This window comes from Parus major, chromosome 2 (genome assembly GCF_001522545.3).
Source record: "Parus major isolate Abel chromosome 2, Parus_major1.1, whole genome shotgun sequence".
In the NCBI taxonomy this organism is placed as follows: domain Eukaryota; kingdom Metazoa; phylum Chordata; class Aves; order Passeriformes; family Paridae; genus Parus; species Parus major.
This window is the reverse complement of record NC_031769.1, coordinates 34,214,760-34,229,878: the sequence shown is the minus strand read 5'-3', so window position 1 is coordinate 34,229,878 and position 15,119 is coordinate 34,214,760. Positions and strand designations below refer to the sequence as shown.

At 42.0% G+C, this 15,119-nt stretch overlaps 1 protein-coding gene across 1 annotated transcript in view; it reads right to left on the bottom strand.

The window, feature by feature from the left end:
- CHN2 (chimerin 2) overlaps positions 1 to 14,569 on the bottom strand; it is a 156,888-nt gene extending 142,319 nt beyond the window's left edge. Inside the window, exon 1 of the mRNA XM_015618786.3 lies at positions 14,412 to 14,569. Within this exon, the coding sequence (XP_015474272.1) occupies positions 14,412 to 14,460 (49 nt within the window). The 5' untranslated portion in view covers positions 14,461 to 14,569. The remainder of the gene's footprint in view (positions 1 to 14,411) is intronic.
- Between the last annotated feature and the right edge of the window lie 550 nt (positions 14,570 to 15,119).

Genomic DNA, 15,119 nt, shown 5'->3' with positions numbered 1-15,119 from the left:
GACCTATTTTTGGCAAAATAAATAAAAAAAAAAAATCAATCCAAAATGAAAGCAAACTTAAACCACAATTGGATAAGTCAAAAGGCAGCTTGTGGAATGACTATGAGAAGACACAAGAACTAACCACAGCCCCTTTTCCACATCTGAATGCAAAACCTGTCGGTCTGGCCAATAGATGATCAAGGGATAAAAGCAGCACTTAGAGAAGAAAATAAGTATTTTGAGCTCTGCACACAGAGAACCCAGATCCAAGGGAAGCTGACATGTCAGAACATTTCTTTATGAGGTATTGGTTTGGATCATCCATTTAAAATGGAGATTTCAGTGGAAAAGGCTACAGAATGAACAATAACAATTGACACACATCAGAAGATACTATGAAAGCATTCTTAAGGAACTCATGGACGAAACAGCAGTGTGAGTAACTGCCTCTTTTAAAACTGCCTCAGAATCAAAGTACTGCAAAATGGCTTACACCATGGCCATTTCATAAAGGGCTCCAAGAGAAACCCAAAAAACCCAGGTAGTCTCAAATTGATAGAAACTATTGAAAAGAACAGTGCTGGCAGACACATGGTAATATGTTATATTAGGCAAGTCAACACAACTCTCATAAAAGCACGAAAATTCCACAAGTGAAAAAGGAAAGCAAATACTAAGGAACCGAGGACACATCCTGATTTCAGTGGAATAAATATAAAATGCATGCATCACATGATGACTGTTCTCATTTCTGGTCCATTTTGAAAAGATTACTGAATGAAATAAAATTAGCTATAAAAGTTCACAAAGCAACTGAAAAAGGCATCTTTTTGCATAACACATTCAAAGTCTGGAGCTCTTCCTCACAGGATGTCCAAAGTTTACATGGGTCCACGTAACAACTTAACCAAATTCATGACATCAAATACAAGAATAAAAAATATATATTAAACTTCAGAGCCCAGCTTTTTGTCTCGGGAAGTCCCCAAGGCACAGATTTCTGGATGCTAGCAGGATATCCTGCAGGAGTTTACTCCATGCATTTTTCCTATCCTTATGCAGCACTGGCTGGTGGGTGCAAGGTGGAAGGAAGACATGGGGCTGTAGCTGAGCCTGTGGCCACTGCTGCAGCTCTTCCTACACAAACAAGCTCTAGTGGCTGTTCTGGCTGCTGTGCTGCACCCAGCTGCCCAGCACAGCCTAATAAACTGCAAAGGGACCCAGAACAGGGAAAACAGAATGGAGACAAAGTCATCTCACAGGAATTTTGTTTGTCCCCCTTCATACTTTTTTGGCTCACCTACCTTCTCATAAATTTATTCTACTATTTCCAAAAGTAGGGAGAGCGAGGACCAGCATGAGCAAGACATTTTGACAAAGCTCTGCAAAGAGTTTGAGATAGTCTCCTCATACTTGTACCACTGTAAGCCAAGATTTTTATACTCCTCTTACTAAGCCTGTCCAAAGGAAATGTACCCCTGACAATATAAACCCTACAGCAGCACTACAGATTCAGACATTTAGTAGCAGACCTGGTTTGATTCCCTTTTGCTGTGCCAGGAACTGAACAGTGCTCTGACAGGTCAACTATTAGAACTTAACTTCTCATAGAACACTCACAGGCAGTCTCTCTCACTGATGGAAGGACCCAGCTGATTGTCCCCAAGGTTTGGTCCTTTAGGATTACAGATTATAAACACTGGTGTGTTTACAAAGTGGAAGAGTGGAGGTCTGGCTGTTTTTGGAGGAGCAGTGGGATGAAGACAGGCTGGCTTAAAATTTGATTTGGTTTCAAGTAATAACCTCACTAAAAACTCTCTTTCTCAGCATTTCAGAAATTTGGTCCAGGCCTGAAGGCGAGTTTCTCATTCTTTTCTAGAGTTCCCTCAAATGAGAGTTGGCATCTCCCATTACATGGACTGCAGGCTCCAATAAATCACAGGATACAGTAAACTGAGCTGACTACTAAGTCTTACCCATAAGATCATATTTCTTTAAGTTTGTCACAACCTGGCAGGTAATCAGAAAGAAAATGCCCTTGCTCTGAGCTTATGGGAGCCCTACATATACAAAAAGTCCTGAAGTCATTCCTGCTTGACATTGCACAAACAGACTCAGTATCTGCAAGCAAGATAAACATATTCATTGTGGGAAAAATCTGTTAAAATAAAATATGCAAATGCTTTCAGGCTTGCATGTCGTTGATATTTTGGAAAGGTTCTGTGCGCCCACGATGTTTCTCCTTTCAAGGATGGTAGGGGACATGTCCAAATCCTTACCTCAACAGCTGCTATTCCAAATGGTGCTCCACAGCCCCAGAAATGAACAGCACCAACTTCTTTAAGTACATAGCAATGAATAAATCTGTTCTGAAATGTTTACTCTGGAACAGCCTGATCATCAAGGATGCAGAAAGTCAGCATCAGACTAAGTAACAGTTAGAACATAAATCCAGGATAACACTGTTCATGTCATTGACATCTCTTGCAGCTGCTTAACTGGTTTAAGCATGTCTACCTAACCACAAGCCTAAGCACAGAAAAGCTTTACATCCGGAGGAAGATGTTACATATAAGAAAGGAGGAATAAACAAAAAGAAATCTATCTAAATTTTACTGACACAATGCATGTCGTAAACTGATTTGATAAAAAGAACCAAAAATGTATGGGACAAATTAGGACACACTATTACACAAAACCAAAGTAAGGTAAACTATAAAAGTGGGGGGAAAAATACATCCTCTATATGAGGTAATGTTCCCAATGAGGTCCAAGGAGGGACTGCAATTCATTCACTGACGAACAAAGAATGTTTCCTGATGAATCTTCTATTTTTATTCTATCTAGACTTTAATTTTATTCATGATAGTAGCTGAGTGGTTCAATTTTTCTGCCTAATTTCTTCCCAGTTGTGAAACAGGTGCTGTGAAGATTAGTTAAGTATTTACAGGGTGATGAAAAAAAAAAATAGTTTTTAAAGAAATCCTGCTGTTACCAAGCTTTTAATTATATATTATAGTATTTCTGGTGCTTTTGAAGTTAATATACTTCTCACAAACCCTAGACAGTGATGGAGTTTCCCTCTATAAAACACATCCCTTTCAGACAAATTTATGTACTCTTATGCTTTCTAGATGTTTGGACGCTTTCAATCAATACACTACTGCCAGGAGTTCAGTGTGCCATTTTCTAAAGCTGCTTAAGAGGTGGAGCTGAAAGCCTTTTCCTGTAAAGTGAAAGTAAATTACACTACTCAATTACACTTACAATCATTTTATATTGAGTTTTTTCTTATTTAATTTTTGAAAAGTCTATTTTCATAAGCTTATTATGCATATTGATAAGTCAAATATTTTTTTTTTTAAAAATCAGCTTGAACCAGACTCTCCCTCATTTTCATCACTTAGGCTACAGTACTTGCCAATAACTGTGAATAATATAAATTTTAAATTACACTTTTCAGTGAATGTATTTATTACTGTCACATCTGAGCAAGAGGAAGCAATTGTAATACCAAGTGATGACACACACTCATCAAACCAAAAGAGATCAAAGGATCTAAAACAAACACAAGACAGAAAAGGTTTTCCATGAGCCAAAGTTCTCTGCAGTGACTCTTTAGAGACAATGTGCCTCCTTCTTCTCATCTAACAGAATTAAAGGAGAAATGGCTCGTGGGGCCACGGGGAGCAAATTCCTGCTACTTCCCTAAACATTCTCATTACTTTTAGTTTCTTAAACATAAACACACATTTTCATACATGTCATTAGCAAAAGTGTGCTCGTTCTTCACCATTTTGATTGTACTTTACACATACTACCCCCATGCTCCTAGCATTTTTCAAGTCACAAGACTTTTGTTCTCCCAACAGGCATTTGTTCTGTATTTATACAGCTACCAACTTCTCGGTGGCTTTTCACCTGATTTCTACATATATGTATTGTCAGCATAAATGATACAGTACTAATTATAATATCCTGCTCAACAACATTCAGCAAAGTAGACCTCCAGCCCTGACTGCACCTCTCACATGCCTATGAACACTTCTATTTAATAATGACCTGTTTTCTTAAGCAAGGTTTTACTTTGAAATTATCTTCATTTCATCATTTTATAGTTAAACCATCATACGTTCAGCTCCTGGGCTAAACAACTCAAAACTAAATAAAAGAAGAAAAAAATCCTGGAAAATAGCAGGTTCAGTTTTAAATTTCTGGTGCCAGGAATGCATTCTGTTGGTGGAAAAAGGGAGCAATGAGCTTCCAAGAATATATCCAGCAGAAAGGAAAATGAAAGATGAGAAGCTTATTGTTACTCAACAAATGAGGATAATTAATGCTGTATTCCTCCGCCTTTTAAGTCAATGATCTAGAGTACTATAACATAACTGAACAATGTTCAGGAATAGTTGTTCCATAATAACTATTCCATAATATTTCCATGTCTGAAAATATTTTATTTTAGCTCTTATGATCTTTTTTCAAAATAGCTTTCATGTACAAATAGCCCATATATAGCCTGTACACATTTGCCAGATTTTGTAGTGCTAGAGGAAATCACACACTATGGGTTGATTTCTTAAGTTGCCAGTGCTTAGAGATTTACTGTTACATTAATCATTAAAAATAATACACTTAACTCTGGTTTTGCCCTTATACTTCATTTCTTCAGGTTTATTTTTAAAATCAATTGTAAAAGGCAATTTAATAGATTTGGGAGGAGAGTTTCATGTGTTTTCTTTCTTGGAGCTTATTGAAGGAACTAATCCATCAATTCTGAAAGGAAAAAAAACAACTGTTTAGCAGTGTGCAAAAGCACCAGCCAGCCATGCTACCCAGCAGCGTGCCCAGAAAACCTCATGTATTCACAATACTTCCTCAAATTGTAGGAGAAATCACTCAAACTGCTACAGGGAAAGCCACCACAGTGGTCACTCCAGGCATGGTGTGGATGGAAATGCAGCTCTTGGAGAGTTACATAGAAATGCTATTTTATGTTTACCTAAAATGCTACCACAGCACAGGATAATTGTTCACTTTGACAGATACCTGTTGGTTCAGTTGGAGGAAAAGGGGCTACAGCTGAAGATTTTGTGGCCAGGGACTGATGCTATGCCTTAGAGCCCATCTGTTCATGGTAAGGCCTGAACCCAGCAATGAACATTTTCTATCAGGCTTTCTCTCCCATGCCTGGGTGTACTCATCTGCTACCAAAATGACCAGCAATTCTACATTAAAAAAACTATACATTCCCACTCTGGTAAATAACATAGACTGATACAGCAACCTGCTTTGGAAAGAGACTTCAGGATCCTGATTCTTCTTTCTGTACAACCAAAATAAAAACATCACTTTTTTTGTCTACATATCTTCGTGAATACTCACCAATAAAACATCTACTTACCTCCATCCTCCAGCTAACTTTATTTCTCCTTACTGATTTAATGCTGTTTTTAGTGTCAGAATGGAACAGGAGAAAAAAGCACGCCTGTCAATCACTATTTCCATGGCTTAATACATCTTCCAGCCTTACATTTCATCCATGACAGTCAGCTCTGTTCCATTATTTATAGTTATCTCTAAACTTAAGCAAAATTTCCAACATACACCAATACATTAGAGATGAAGGAGCACGAGGAAGCTTAGAATTGACATTTGTCTATCCATTTTGTGTTAAGACATCAAAGGGTTCAATATTCTTTCAGTAAATACATTTGTCAACATGAAACATTCTAACTACATGCTTCAGATTGCAAAATAAAACAGAGAGCTATCACATCATGATGCTAAAAGCTATCCATCATCTTGGTTTGCCAGGTAGAAGATCAGGAGTTATGGAGAGCATGCCCCCTCAAGAAACAGATGTTTATAGAAATTACATATAATTTAAGTCTTGTACATAATCCTTAGAAGTTCATCACCAATTAATTGATGTGTTATATATATCTACATATAAACTGACTATTAAAGAAGTTATGTACTTGGATGAGGGGAGTTTTACCACATAGCTTATAATAATTTGTCCCATCACAACAGCAGATGCTACTTTAATGGTAACTGCATAAAAATACTCAGAAAAGCAGCTACCCCATCCAGTAGCTGCTGATTTACTAACTCAGTGAAGTGGGAACAGAAGGGACCAAGCCGCTTGAAGGGTCAGGACTTAACACCTTATCTTCATAAAGGGTTTTTCATTAGCAAACCAAATCTTCTACAAATAATTAATTTAGCTTTATTACACTTCTGTGCATTACAAAAATTTGATTGCAACATTCAGGTTTTTTTATAAAGCCCTAAATCTTGGAGCTTTGAGGAACCTTATATGAAAAATTGTGTTCTAGCTCTTGAAAGTTCATTAATTGCTAGCCTTAATACTGGAATCAGAAAGAATGAAATGTGATCCAGCTGTAGCTGGATCATAAATCCAGCTGGTTCATGTATTCACATGGCAAAGGAGAAGAGGGAAAAAGCCATTCAATCACACGAAGAAAGGGAGCTTGAGACAGATTGATATACTTTTCAATACAGCACATGATTAGTAAGATTTTCCTATCAGGTCTCCTTGTAACACAGGTGCAGGTTTTGGTTTTGTTTTTAACCTGCAAAACATAACGTCAGCATTCTGTATTTTAAATTCACCCCCAATTTTCTTCTCTTTTAGGAGCCCTTGGCTTCAGAACTCAGGACCTAGAAGTAAAGGTGTGCTGATTCAGCAGCAGTAACTCTACCAGCCTGGCAGATAAGTACAGCAACAACAGGTCAGATCAGTAGATTATCTCCCACAGTGACTATCAGTGGATACATAAGGAAGTGTTAAAGAATACAGCAGCTTTATAGCGTACATATTTCACCAGCTTCCCAGCTTACATACAGCCCAGGGACTGAGCAGAGCTGCTATCATTGTTCTTAACAGCAGTAGATGGATCTTTTTCCTGCAAAGTTATCTAAATGTGCTAACAGCCCAGGTCAGCCAGCAGCATCTCTAATTTTCCATGCCAAAGAGGTCCACAGTTAATGTGTGTCTCTGCTCTAGGCAGTGCCTAACCCTCAATGCCTGGGCAGGAGAGGATATGGTTTGCTGTGAAGTTATACATGCTTACACACACTGGAACTGTTTAAAAATGGGGCACACAAGGACTGGCACTGTCTGCACAGCCACAGCACTGTGGAATGTGCCAAAATATTACAGTGCTACATGCACAGAAAGGTAGGCTACAGCCACATAAAAAGTGCCACTCAACTGGCTTTAACAGCAACCATATCAATGGCTTGGAGAAGCTGAAAATTGAGAATTTTATGTGTCTCTCACAAAATTGAGAGTCTGGGTCTCTCATGATCCCCCCCTTCTTTCCTCTTTCCTTTGGGGCATGTGATTTAGTTTATTTAGTTTATTATTTAGTTTATTATGGGGAATTAAGGTGGAATCAGTGCAGTTTCACACAGCAGAAAAACATGACAGCAGATATCCATGATTTTTGATGGCAAACTTAATGCTGAAAGAGCTCTTAGGCTTCTTTTGCTTTTGACCACAGCACACATCCTCTGGCACACAGCACACTGGTGGAGGAGAACTCCTGCTCCAGGGAACTTCTCCTGCCTTTGCAATGGCTGTGCCCCATATACCTGTACATGATGTCTACTTGCCATTTTTCATCCTTGCCACACACAAAGCCAAACATTTGACCAATCAATCGGCCAAGATAAGACTAATTTTTAGCAATTAAACATCTGCTCAGCAACTGAGCCTCATTTACTGAGGTCTCCATCTCTTCTGACATCCATTTTTGTTCCATGGTGAAATAAAAAGTGTAACACCACAAACACACCACTTTATCTAAGAGCTACAAGTGGTGTTTATGTAGCCAACAAGAAGATGAGAATGAAGGAGAGGAATAGCCACATGAGAAGCTTGTAAGAAGAAACTGAGAAATGCGACTTCACACAGGTCAGAGCAGGTGACACGTGATTTACTGATGATAAGAAAGTGCCCACCTAGTACTTTCTACACCGTCAGCAATAGCACCACACTGGAAACACCTTGTCTCTGTGGAATTGGACTGCCTGATAAAGATATCCTCATAAGGGATGTCTTATTTACTGAACTGATTCTTTTGTGATGACCTTGATCAATAATACCAGAAGCAAGGCGTGTGATACTTGTGCATTCTTCTGAATCTTAAAAACCCTTTAAGCTCTCCCTACCTTACCAAATACATCAGCCTGCACTGTCAAGTTTCATTGGCAAACTTTGAAGTGTGTTCATGTTATGAGAGCACTATTGCAACATCAGTTTCCTTCTGCAGGGATACACTCACCCTCCAGCCCTGGGATGTGAACTACTGCTGAGTAAAACAGGGTGATGAAACAATTATTGCTGAATTCGGCATGATTCACAGTTGGTAATAACCACCTCCAAATGCAACATTCAAATTTACATTCTCATAATCAAAGGTCAGAAAAAGACAGCAAAATGGGTCATTATTCACAGCTGTTAAAACTATACATTTACACTAGATACTGTATAATTCTTAGACAAACTGTGACTACACCTGTAAAAAACGTGATATATGTAGAATTACAGATTTATACCTTCTTGGATGAATCCCACTATGTTTCACTGCAACAAAAGTTTTTTCATGCAAAATTAATGTGTCATTCCCTAACACAGAGTTCTCCAAATATTTAATCTCCTCAGTATTTCTTCCTTTGGCAGAAGAGAAGAATGAGTGACAACCCACTGGCTTCCCAGCATGGGAACAGCTTCTGCCAGCCTTCAATGTTGCAAGTGAGGGCAATCCAGCCAGTGCTGCCCTTTTAGCCAAAGGTATGCATATAAACAAATCAGCTTTGGAAAAAAGGTATCTTTTTTGTCTAAAACACCAGGTTTCACACTTAACTATGTACCACAGTAGCCGAATTATTTTGATTTCAGAAAAACATTATCATAAAGCATTACGGTCATGGGGATACAAGAGGACTCAAAACACTCTCACCAACATAAAAATATTCCTATCACTCAGCATTTGGCAAATGTTAGCTTCCTTAGAACCATCAAACAGGAGGCAAGAACTCCAATAGAACGGAAATCCAAAAAGGTCATCAGCAGGACAGCATGAAAGACTGCTCACCTGATCCTCCACATATGCCTCTGAGACAAGCAGGTCCTTAAGAAGAATAAGACTTTTGCTTTACAGTGCATGAGTGCTTATAAGCTAAATGGTGAAGCAGACACGCACTGCATCTGTTTTCAGTCTATTTTATTCTCAATAATCACAGCCTACATGTTCAGCAACTAACTGTTGAATCAATCACTACATTGGAAGGGAGTACTATGGCATTTTTCCCTTCTGAATTTTTATTAATTTTAATAAGAATGGTGAGTTCTTTGTAATCATCAGATACAAAAGACTTCAGCTTTAATTTAGAGCAAGAATACCCCGGCCAGCAGAAGCTTGGCATGAAGAACAGAAATAGAAAAAAACTTACTGCCCTTTTAAAAATCAAAAGTAGCACCTTATCATAATGATAGCATAGCATAATGACAGCATGATTCCAATAGCTTTCATGTACCAGTTTCACAACACTATTTCTATTAAATCATTTAGAATAAACATCTATTTTCATTTACTAATCTTTCTCCCAGTTAGAATCTCTCTGAATCTCTGTACAATGGTAATTTCATTTCTTCCCACTTGCTTGCATCTTAATTAAAATCGGTCCATGTTGACTTTCATTTTTTATAATATATCTGCCTATTTCACATCATAGCACCTTCATGACCCCCAGAGAGTCACGAGCATTTAATATTTTATTTTGACCTTGTTAAGTTACTGGAACCATCAAAGATTTTTCTTCTTCCCTTGATAAGCATTTTTTAATCCTTCTGAAAATGTAGAGGTTGTGTAAAAACATATAGTTGAGAACTATGTTTTCTTTAAACAACTCATGCTCCTTTATTTAAAAAAAAACCCAACGATTTATTGCCTTTCAATTTATTGCAAGTATTATTTTAATAACCATAAACTTAATTATTGATTAAATAAGGATCACTGCTTAAATGGTACTTAAAGGCCTTTTTCTCTGAGTTTCAAGAAAAAAAATAAATCTTGATTTTCAAGTAAAAAATATACCATCAATAATCAGTGACTTGACTTTATAACAGTCTTCTATACAGTATCTGAGTTTACAAAAACAGGGGGTTGGGGGGAGAAGAATCTGTCTTTTATTAGAGCAGTGGGCCCAGCTGAAAAGTAAAAATTACCTGAGAAAATACACAAGCCTTTCTTGGCCTGAAGCAGAAAGCTTGCCTATGTGCTTTAACTTCATCACCTGCTCTACTGACAGGTATTACTCAAAATGCCTACAAAGCACACGAAAAAGCACCAGCTCAGATGGGAAGCAGAAAGGTGCTGAACTATCCCTTCCTCCTAACAACTGCAAACTTGTCTTTGGAGCTCAAAGAAGAAACAAAATACTGGGAACAGTGGCACATACATTTACATATTTGCCTTGGGTTCTCACCCAAATTCTTGCAGTGTTACCACTCTCACAGCACAGGCTCAGGCTCATGCAAAGGTTTTGGCACAGTCTGAGTCCTGCTGTCAGAGGCAGCCTGATTATATGTTGTCATTTATCAGGCTTGTATTTGCATTCACCTTCAGTATGGACCCTCACCTGCAGAAAGCCCAAGATCTCTAACCCAACCACCTGCCACAGGGAGGGTATCTGGCATAAGACTTCCCAAGCAGAATGGCAGCTTTAAAAGCCAGCTGGCATTTATAACCACTTTGTACTAACTTTGGATGGCACAGCTGCACAAAGAAGTACAGTGCCTAGAAATACCACTGCACTGAGCCTAGGTGGGAAACATGCTGCATTTGCTGCTTCTTTGAGAAGCAAAGCAGGCACAGCCACAAAGTTCTCTTCACTCAAGCTTCTATTTACATTCCAGAAAGTCGAGTCTCAAGTTCATCAGTTCTGTATAATCAGTATTTGGCTACTGGGTGGAGGAAACTGGAAGCAGATAGTGACAAAGTAGGAGAGGTGCATTGTTTGCCAGGAAAAAGCCAAGAAGTTACAGTAACAGCAAAAAAGTTTTTAAAAAGAAAGATTGTAATGAATGAGAATAAGGGTCAATACTAAGACGGGCACTGGCAAGGGAATGTCTATTTTAAGGAGACCGCAGTGTGAAGGAAAGCATAAAAACATGCACAGTTTCCTTTAGAGGATAGGAGAGACAGAAGAGATGCTGCTTGTGGTTAAATCAGCCCTTCATCTAGGGAGAAGAACAAAATTTAGGGGTTTGCAACGAATACAGCTAATAGATCACCTGGGTATGTGTTAGAGAAGAGATAACTGGAAAGTAAAGTGGAATTCCCAGTGGAAGTAATTAGAATTTCAGTTTTTTATATGGTGTGCAGATTTATCCAAGGTCCAAAGAAGAATACTTAATGTAATTGCTTACCATGCCCCCTTCTTCCCCCAGCATATTGCCCTTCTTTCTCCCCCAGCCACTTCAAACACAACAGCTGGTAGTCAGGGAGGCTTAAGTTCTGTTACCATAAGCAGAGAGCTTGAAGAAATGATATATCAAGAAATATAATACAAATACTCATGGCTCTCCTGTAGATTTTGTTACCAGTGAGTGCCAGCTTACTGAAAAAAAGTCCTTCACAGGCTTCTGTCAGATGGGGCCTGTAACAAGTACCTAAAATTATTTAACCTATCATTAGCAGCCTCACAGTAGCTCTTGAGATGAGTACACAGGCCACAGACACAAGCTCTGAAGGAGGGACTGGTTCTCCAGCAGTGATTTCAAAGGAGCAACAGCCTCCTAAGTATGAATATTTGCTGAAAGGCTACATCACAAATGGTCACTTGTAGTAACACATTCTCAAGCAGCATTTTGGCAGCATTCATAAGTAGTGGTAGAGCTGAGTTCTGCAGCGTGGTATTCTGCTGTCAACCTCAAACTTCACTTCCTTTTTCTATTAGTAGAAAGTACTGTGGTGGCAAAACCTCCCCTCTTCAGTGGAATAGAAACAATTCTACTATTTGGAAATCTTCATATTGGCATACATATAAATTCTAGCAAATTAAATTTTGGGCAAGACTGTTTAGGCCATGTAAACAAAATGCTGCAAGACTTGCTGAGTTCTGAAAACTTTAACCACAGACAGCCAGAATACAGCTGCACATAGTCAGATATGGTGTGTCTGCTAATATTGGCAACTTTATCATGCTGCAGAAAATTTAACTGCTCGTTAGTATATGCATAGAAGAAATATAGGTTGAATAAACTGGAACAAAACCAAAAACCATTCCAAGGTCATAAGTTATGAAAGCCAAGGTCACTCAGTTGCTTTATAGAGTACTTGACAGTATTTATTAGTTGTACTACTGTGGCACCTAAGAGCCCCAGGCACAGGCCAAGGCTCAGATGTGCTCATGCTTGCAAAAATACAAAAGAAAAGATAAACGACAAACTGTTGTATGCCGTAGCTAAGGGCTTCATACAAAGCAGGGTACTGTCGAGTGTCAACTCCTGATGTACATCTTTTAATGATGTACAGCTAAAGCCTAGATCCCAATTCCTTGGCTGGATGTTACTTTTGGTGCTAGATTTACCTGGTGAGCAGGAGGCCACCTGGAGTTGGATGACATCAACTGCTCACACCAAGGATGTACCTGAACTCCCATTCTTCCCTCCTTTTCAGGTATTTGAACCAACACTGCAGGGAATACACATCTCTCAATTCACAAGATGGATCCTGAAGCCCAGATTTAGTAAAGCCAGAAGGAATTCAGAGGCATGCATTCAGTATCCTACTGGAGCAGTATGCAAGAAAGACCATGAGATTCATGGAGCAAGGGAGCTACACACTTTCTCCAAGGTGGGGACATGCTTCTGCAGCTTAATGGTTAAAGCACCAAAGAGGAGAGTCACAGGCTCCAGACTGGGCTTTTAAAGTTGTTTCTGGTTTTATCACATAACTAAGATGTAAAAATATACAAATGATGTGTAAAATAAAACCACATTGCCCAAATGAGTACCTTCACTAATAAGCCATAAAGTTGGCTGGATTCTTGCTTATTTTCATTCTGGTCTTGCAACTCTTGTGTGGTGAATGTGAACACAAGGCAGAATTTCTCGTGCCTGCTTCGTTCAGATGCTTTTGAGATAAGGCAATAAGGGCTCACAACATTTGTGGGTTTTTTGTTAAAACTTAAAAAAAATATGCTTTTAGGACCTATTTCCTTCTTCAGATGTGTTTCTAAGTGTTGAACACTGGAACAGTGGTGTAGAATATGTTGTGTAAATTACACACATTGTCTTTTAAAAAAACGTAGTTGCTCATTGGCCTTTACATTTATTTATATTTTGCTTATTTATATTGAGTTGTATTGATAGTCAGAGGAGCTTGTCTGCTGTTCACAGCACATATTGCTATGTTTAAGAAATGCTCTTAAAAATCTCAGTCTGGCACCTCAAATAAAACACTGAGTCACAAGTCCCTTGAACCCCTAAGTTGTTCATGCTTCTATTTACTCCTTCAGCCCACGGAAATGCCAGGATGTTACTCTCAGCCAATTTCTCATAACTTAAATATTACAGTAACTGCTCGTGAGCTAAGCAGCAGGCGGTGGTATTCTTGTGTCACTGCTTTCAATTTCGGGCTGCTTCGGTTAAAAACGCACCGTAACTTTTCTGCCTTCCTGCGGGTCTGCAGCGCAGCCATCCCCCCACCGTGAGCGGGGCACCGCCTCCCACCCAGCACCCCCAAAACCCAGAGCGGGCACAAGCTCCTCACACCCGCGGCCGAAACCCTGGGGCAATCCGTCACCTGGAGCATTTTTAATCTGGATCGGGAATTTAATCGTTCCCAGTCCTTTAGAAGTACTGGAAACGCGAGGTGTGCCGCAACACCCACCAAGTGGCATGCCTGGCAACCCCCGCCCGCCCCGGAGCACCGCGACGCGCCGGGGCGCGATACGGGGCCGGTCCCGTACCGCGGGGACCACGGCAGAGGATGCTCGTAGGTCTCTGAACGCCCTCCTCAGCCCGAGCACGGCGGCGGGAGCTCCCGGTAACGCGCTCCTTCCGAGCCAGGAGGGATGCTGCTCCCCCGCCCAGGGAGCCGGGCGCGGGGCTCCCCTCTCCCTCACCCCACACAAAGGCACGGCAGGGCGGCGGGGAGGCGAACCGGGCCCCGCAGCGCTCCCTTCGTCCCGGTTTCCCCCTTCGGTGCCGCCTGAGGGACAGCGGACCCCGGGCAGGGGCATCGCCGCCCGGGGGAGCGCCCGCCCGGGGCTCGGGGAGCGCCTGCCGCGCGGTCGGGGCGAGCGGGACGGCGAGGCGCTCTGCAGACAGGTAGCTCCTGCTAAAATGGAGGGAGGGGAGAAATGCAGCGCTCGCTGGAGAAACTTACCGGAGGAAACCGACGAGCCGGACAAACTGGAGTTACTGGATGCGGCCATGGTCCCTCCTCCTCGCCCCTTAGCTGCGAGCCCCGCGTCGGCCCCCGCTGCTGTCCGGCCGCCGCTGCCGCCAGCCCATCGCAAAGTGCCGGAGCCGCGCCGCGCCGAGCCGCCGCCGCAGCCCGCGCTCGGCTCCCCGCGCCGCCGGGGAGCAGGAGGCGGCGGCGACCCGCCGAGGCGCTGCCCGCCGCTCTCCGGGGCTGGGCGAAGCCGCTCGGCAGGTCAGGCAAAGGGCCCCGCGGCGCTTCCAGCGCCTCTCTCCGCCCTGGGGAGCAGGGCTTACCTTGTGACGGGGACGCGAGAGCCGCCCTGCCAGCGCCTTCCCTCGCCTCCCCTCGCCTCCTCCCTTCCCTTCCCGTCCCTTCCCTTCCCCGCCTCCTCGCGGGCAGCGCTGACAGCCCGCCGGGGGAACCCGCCGCAGCTCCCCTCACGCACACAAAGGAAGCGGCGGCGCTGCCGGCCGGGCTGCCGGCCCCGGCTGAGCGGGCAGGGTGGGTCCCGCTCGGGCGAGCCCCGGCGGCGCGGCAGACCTTTCCCTGCCGCCGCCCGGCACGGGGCTGGCAGCGAGAGCGGCTCCTGCCATGTGCCGGCCCCGTCCCGGCGGGGCGGCAGCGCCTGTTGAGCGCCCCGGCCGGAGCCCCCTCGGTGGTGCCGCAGTG